Here is a 7,301-nt window from a genome sequence, read left to right on the forward strand (position 1 = left end):
TTCGTGGATCAACTATCATTTTCCTGGGATTCATTACATTTTTCAAGTCAGGCTCTCTGTATACATGCTGTAATATGTTAACACCTGGCACAGTATTCCAAGATGAAATGTTGAACGTGTGAGAAGATATGGTTTCTGGGAAGATATGGTTCTCAAAGAGGAAAACACTAGTCCCTGGGTTTTGCTCCTGAAGACTGTTCATCATTGTTTTCCAGTTTGGGTGTTTAAGGGGAAGAATTATTTCATCAGCATCAATTAGGACCACAAACTTGCTCCTTTCCATGTTACGGTATATACAGTCATTTAGAGCTGTGATTTGTCCATAGTAGCCAATGTGTGTCCCGTCTTGCATGAAGCGCCATGCAGAAGAAACCCTGAGATGTGAGTTTATTGGCCAGGGAATTACCTCAACAGTTCCTTCTTCTATATAAAACTTCAAGACTTTCTCCATCAGATGGCTGCAGTTGTTCTTATAGATCACCACTTTCTGTACTCCAAGAATCTTATACATTTCCATACTCTGTATAAACTGCAAGACATTGTTGTAGTTTCCAAACATGGCAGAAATGCACACGGTGAAGTCAACAGAAAAGGTCTCATGCTTGCGATTTTTAATTTCAAACCTCAGCAGCTGGTCAGTATTTACATATGGAGACTGATGAACTGATACATGTGTTGGATCACAATTTTTAGGTTCCAAACAAACTATATCTGCTGCACCATAAGGGAATCCAAATCTATCTGAGTGAACATCAATTTTTGCTTTTGATACATATATCTTTCCATTGGCCTGACAGCAGAACCAGCAGTACAGTTGTTTTACATCTTCATGGTGAACAATCCCAATCAGACGAGTGACTTTGCTTTCTCTGTCATCAAAGTATGGGGATATAATAAAAGTTTTGTTACCTTCTAATGCTGTTATTGTGCTAATGGCAATTTTCCCTCTACATCTTCTACCTTCTTGAATTACTCTTGGCTGATGAGAAAGACTCTGTAACTTCAGATAAGAAACTGCAAGCATTGAAGTTATAGTCATAATGCACACAGCAGCAGCAAAGTAAGATTTTTTCCCAGCACACAACATTTTGAACGGATCTAAATGTCCATGCAAATTTCTTTGTCCTTGTAATTTATGCTGCCTTATCTGCAGAAAAGAAAAGGCAGTATGAGATAATACTCACAATCATTGCTCAAGAATTTTACAAACAAGATTAGGGTAAGTCTCTATCATGGTGCAGTGACTTACTCAGAGACTCAGCTACTGTGCTTTTATGAAAATCTAGTCACAGAACATGCATTTAATGATATGTATGATATGTGACACTCTGAATGCCTCTATTTGTCAGATGTGTGGAGCAGTTTCTCTACATGGAGGGTTCTGTATAAGAACAAAACAGAGGTCTATATACAGCAATACAAGGAGTATTTTTTTTTCAAGAATCCAAATTTTAGAATATCCAATTTAATAACTAGACAGTAATTCTTAAAAGCAAAGCAAAACTTTTTTTTCCACTGAGGCAATGTGTATGTAAATTATGTTTTAAAAAACCAAACTCAACCAGACTTCTCACAGACAAGCTAGAGGCAGATAAATTAAATGTATCTAGAATTAATCAAGTTCATAATAAATATGCTAATTGGGGATTACACATGATGGTCCAGATATAATCACTAATTTATGAATTCCCTAACTTGCAGATCACCACAGAGGAAACCATACACACAGAGGAAAGTCAATTCATACAATCCAGCAGAGGCAGGTGAAATCAATGCAGGTATAAAACTCAGTTTGCCACTCTACCCTATGTAACCCTGTACAAGGCAGGAGTTGCAGGAAAGGTCATCTCATATTAATGCTTACTAGAGATCTGGGCCTCTTCGCAAATGATCAATGCTGTCTGTCTTAGCTCCTGGCATGATTTGGGGGTTAGGGCTTAAAACTCTTGCTGCTGCAGGTACAAGTAGGCAGTCCTAAGTGACTGGATGACCGAAGTCTTTAGCAGCATTTGTGCTAGCAAGTGTTAATGCCTGAATGGGAGTTTATGGCACTCTCAAGCACTAATTTCTGCAAGTGGAGCCTAGATGAAAGTGTTCTCTACAAATTCACCTTTAGGTATTCAAGTATGTATTTGAATTTCTATTTCCATAAGTATTTCTATTTCCATAAATAGAAAAGTGACAGCAAGTCTCCTCAAAGGCCTGCTTGTACCACAGAGATTCTTGGGAAAAAATGTGTCCCAGATTAATTAAATTCCTGTCAGATTAGAAAACTGCATTGGTAGAAGAGAGTTTCCCCAACTGCCAGCAGGAAGTGTGGAGTAAAATGCCGGGATGGAATGAACTGATGCTATTGCAGAAGACAACGAAAATGCTTCTAGCAGGTGAAAAATAATTGCCTGTGCCCTCAAAATAATGTACCATATTTTCACAATTGCTATTTCATGAAAAAGTGAATTAGGGAGAACCACAGTCAAAACACACCACTGAAAATGTCCCATATGCCAAGGCTGATGTGATTTACAACAGACTTTGCAAGCTACCAAGAAATCTCTCTTCTGCAGAGAAATCAAGTGTTTCTCTGCAGAAGAGAATAGTCATAGGGGCACCAAAAATCTCACTGCATCACTAGGCACAAAGCAGAAAAGAAGCAGCAGAAACCACTGACTCTTCTATCTCTGAAATGGAGATAGTATCCCCATAAGTCCTTAAAATGAGAGCAGAACAGCAAATACATAGCAAGAATCTGCTATTGCCATACGACTTCTACCTGGAGATTTGTGACTGAAAACAACTCAAACTTTTTAAGTCTTTTTATGATACGTTCTAAAGTACAGGTTTCCCCCAAGCATTCTTATTCTAAGGATGTTATATATTTTAGCATTCTTACAAAGAGAAGGTCACATTTAATATTTTCCCCCTTGGTTTTATCTATTTATGACTTAAAATATTGATCTAGCTTACAGAATAAATATTTTTAATTAAAGAAATAAATGTTTAATTAAAGAAATATCAAAACACATCAACAGTAAATAACAAAATAAATTTATTACCTGTTCTTTCTTCTACTTTTTCTAGCAATAAATAGCTAACAAGAAAAAATATGTCTTTTCAATTGTATTTTGAACAGCGAACAGCAGAAAGGAAAAAGTACCTTTTAAAGTAGATAGCAGAGTGAGGTTCTGTTCAGTCCTCCATTCATTTTTTGCAAAAATAATCTACTAATTGTTTATTTTAAACAGATAAATACTTTTAAGGTAAATTGCAGTAATTGTTCAATACAGAACAATACTGTGAGGAGAAAAACTGGTACAATACCTAAGATACTTCCTGGCACATTTTATTTCACATAGCTGTTGCTCTTCTAATGTCAGTAACAGCAGCCACACCTACCAGAAAAACAAGTTTTCCTTCTCTTGAGCAAAGTACACAGTTGTGTTGCAAGAACTTAATTTAAATTACAAATGAGTATGCTGAAGAAAATCAAACACTTTTCATGGATTTTTTAAGGCTACTTAAGTTTTCTTCTGAAAATTAATCTTGCATGTTGATATAAACCCAGTTCACACACATACTTAAAAAGAACTAGAAAAATACACTATATATATATCTGCATTTCTTGGACAAACATTTTTTTCATGACATGCTATAAGGCCTAGTTAGAACATGTAGATACAAATTCTGGTTAGGAACTGTGAGGTAGTGCTGAAACAACAGCAAGTTCTAGAAGCTAAGAAAAAGAACAAAATCAAGAGGTCAAAGACACATCAGAACACTGAATCTTAAAGAAAAGAAATACATACAATTTGATGAGTGAAATTCATGGTTTCTGCAACATAACTCATTAATTTTGCTCTCCTGAAATAAACAGCACAAATATGTAGTCATAAAATGCATTACGTCAGTATAATTAAGAACACTACATTTATACTTCCTCACTATAAAAAGAGTAAAAGGGCAAATTTTCACAGAATCACAGAATTTCTAGGTTGGAAGAGACCTTTAAAATCATCAAGTCCAACCCATCTTCTAACACCTCAACTAGATCATGGCACCAAGTGCCAGATCCAGTCTTTTTTTAAACACATCGAGGGATGGTGACTCCACCACCTCCCTGGGTAGATGATTCCAGTATTTGATCACTCTTTCTGTGAAAAACTTCCTCCTTAATTCTAGCCTGTATCTCCCTTGGCATAGTTTGAGACTGTGTCTCTTGTCCTGTCTGTTGTTGCCTGGAGAAAGAGACCGACCCCAGCTCAGCACAGCCACCCTTCAGGAAGTTGAAGAGAGTGATAAGGTCACCTCTGAGTCTCCTTTTCTCCAGGCTGAACAACCCCAGCTCCCTCAGTCGTTCTTCTTTAACTTTAACTTTTTAATTTTAACTTTAAAGGTATACTTTCAGCATATTTAAATGCTCTTCTTTTATAGTGACAATTCATTTCGATTTTGCATTTTTTAATTCCAATTAATATGCAAGTAAGCATGCCACAGATGATGCAGATTTGCTTTAATACAAAATTTAGCTAATGGGATCAATGGCTACTTTGCAGTATTCCACTTAACTGTAAACAGACTTTCTCCCTCTCCACCACCCTGACAGACTGCAGTAATATCACCTCCTCATCTTCATATTCATTACCTTTTCATTCAACAAAAGAGTTGAATGAAAGGTAAAAAACCACGTCATAAAAAACAGTTTTCCTTCACCAAGTGTTTCTCTGCAGCTGGCCCAGTTTCCATTACTCTCTAGTACAAGAGACCAGAAACGTCTGTACCTTATCCATTTGTATGTGGCAAGTTAACATGCCCTCATCATTGTTGGAAATTTTCTTTCTTAATGTGTGCTAGGATTTCATTTTTTGGAGATGCAACATATTGCATCAATACATCTGAGCTGGTCATCAGCCTACCATTGACATATCTGCCCAGTCAGTCAGGCAAGTGCAGTTACACAATGTTTTCTTCTGCAGCAAGATCATAATAAAGAGCTCTTGTCATGGTTAGAATCATGGAATGGCTTGGGTTGGACAGGACTTTAAAATATCTAGTACCAATCCCCTTGCTGTAGGTGAGACATCTTTCACTACATTGAGCTGCTCAAATTAATCATGTTTCTCCTTATTTAATTGGTCACAGTCCTGCTAAAATTTACTCTAAAACCTTGTACAGGATCAAGAGTACACTTACAAACTTTCATATATTTAAATAATCTTTTTTTCCCCGTCCTAAACCAAGGAATCACTCATGCTTTAGCCACACTGTACCACTATGCTCACAAACACATTTATTAATCTCCCATTACAGGTTCTTCCAATAGCTTGTCTTTTTAGAATTTTGAAATTATATTTTTTTGTATTGCCTTCAAATTGGATGTTGTTTTTACCTTTGCTGTCCAACTTCTATTTTCAGACCTTCTTTTCCAACATCTAAAACCCTCCACAACTAGCACTGTCCTTACTAAAAGCTGGTACCCATTGCTAATTTAGTTCAAGAGTCATTCCTGAGTAATAATTAATTAATCTCCCTCACATCCTCTATGCATTGTGGCCTTCCTCTGTAATTTGTTTTGTTCACATGCAGACAGCTGACCACTATTTATGCTGCTCATTTCAGTATCTTGACAATGAATACATTGTATTAAGTTTTTCATAACTCTCATCTAATTACTTTATCTCCCAATCTAGGGTAAGGATAGAGGGCAAGTGACAAGAGGTGACTGCAGAGTTTGAGTTGCTAATATGAAGTATTAGCTTCAGCAGTATAAGAATAATAAACAACCTAATCCTTGTTTTTCCAGGGTCTACCTAAAAACCCCCCACTAGAAAAACAGCCTTACAAAACTTACCATTTTTGAAAAATATTATTTATCCTTTAGTTTATGATTCTTGTCAAAGGCAAAACCACAGATCACTATGTTATTAACACAGTGTTAATATTAACAAAGATGAACAATAACTTACCATCTTTATCTCAATTGCCTGTTGTTAATCTTTTGACAGCTTACTTTTTTCAGAAAGGTTCTTTGACACACCAGATGTCCTTCCTCTTTTATAAGATCCCAAGTCCAAAGCATATTGTTTGAAGGATTAAACTGAAGGCAGTATTTTTCCACTAATAAAATACTACTCCAAAAAATTAAAAGTGTCTATTTCTATTCTAAATACAAAGACAGTAAGCCAGAACAATATAGAGTGTTGTCATACAGTTGTTGTACAACAATATACAGTTGTGGTACTTATTTTGTGCCATTAGAACTGACAAACCCCACACTTCCCTGTATACACTCAGAAACTTCTCCATTATAATCTGCTGTACATCCCTAAGCCAAACTCCTCCTATTGTAAACATTTAAACTTTTTGTCCTTTGAAAATCAAACATATTGGGCAAAACAAAAATTGCGTGACATTTAAAAGACTGTTATTTCAATTTTTTTCTTTCACACTGTACTTTTTTAGCTGGGACTGAGTTAATTTTCTTCCTAGTAGCTAGCAGGGTGCTGTGTTTTGTGACCAAAGAAAGTGCTTCAAACACTAGCTATCACTGAACAGTACTCACGCAGAGTCAAGGCAATCTCTGTTTCTCCTTTGTCTTCCGTCCCAGGAGGGGGATGGCACAAAAAGTTTGCATGGAATACAGCTGGGACTTCTGAACCAAACCAACGAAAGGCCTATTCCACACCGTATGATGCTATGCTCAACCATCTGAGCTGGGTGAAGAAGTAGAAAGGGGGAAACACGTGACATGAGAGCATATGGCTTCCCAAGTCACTGCTAAACCTGAGGAAGTCCTGCTTTCCTAGAAATGGCTAGAAACGTGCCTGCTAAGGGGACATAATGGATAGATTACACCTTCTGTTTTGCATGCTGCTTTGCTTTACCTTTTAAACTGTCTTTATCTCAGGGAAAACCCATAGGATTTGCCACGTTCGCCCTTCTGATTCTACCCCCATCCCAGTGCAAGAGGAAGGGTGAGGCTTGAGCTGCCTACCCGGATTAACTCACAACACACACTGGAACTATGCTTGAGAGGAGTTTTGCATTCTTCAAATCTAAAGTTAACCTCCACCCTTAGTACGAATTCAGACAGAGACTCAGAAAACCTGGTTTGGACAATTAATAGGTACCTTTAACTTACCCTTAAGCGGTTAACCCCACTACTGAAAAATAATGCTACAGCTGATCACCATCCTCCAATTTCTTGAGTGGAAATAAAATCCCGAATCTGTCGCGCCTCTCCCGCGAGCGCTGCCAGTCACAGGACCCCGAGTAGGCGCCGCCGCCGGACCTCCGCTACGGCTCCC

General features: G+C 37.3%; 1 protein-coding gene across 1 annotated transcript in view; it reads right to left on the minus strand.

Annotated features, from left to right (window-relative positions):
* LOC102035337 overlaps positions 1-1,144 on the minus strand; it is a 1,318-nt gene extending 174 nt beyond the window's left edge. Inside the window, 2 exon segments of the mRNA XM_014307085.2 lie at position 1; positions 3-1,144. The exon segment at position 1 is cut by the window's left edge and continues 174 nt beyond it. Coding sequence (XP_014162560.2) covers position 1; positions 3-1,087 — 1,086 coding nt within the window. The 5' untranslated portion in view covers positions 1,088-1,144.
* Between the last annotated feature and the right edge of the window lie 6,157 nt (positions 1,145-7,301).

This window comes from Geospiza fortis, unplaced genomic scaffold (genome assembly GCF_000277835.1).
Source record: "Geospiza fortis unplaced genomic scaffold, GeoFor_1.0 scaffold27, whole genome shotgun sequence".
In the NCBI taxonomy this organism is placed as follows: domain Eukaryota; kingdom Metazoa; phylum Chordata; class Aves; order Passeriformes; family Thraupidae; genus Geospiza; species Geospiza fortis.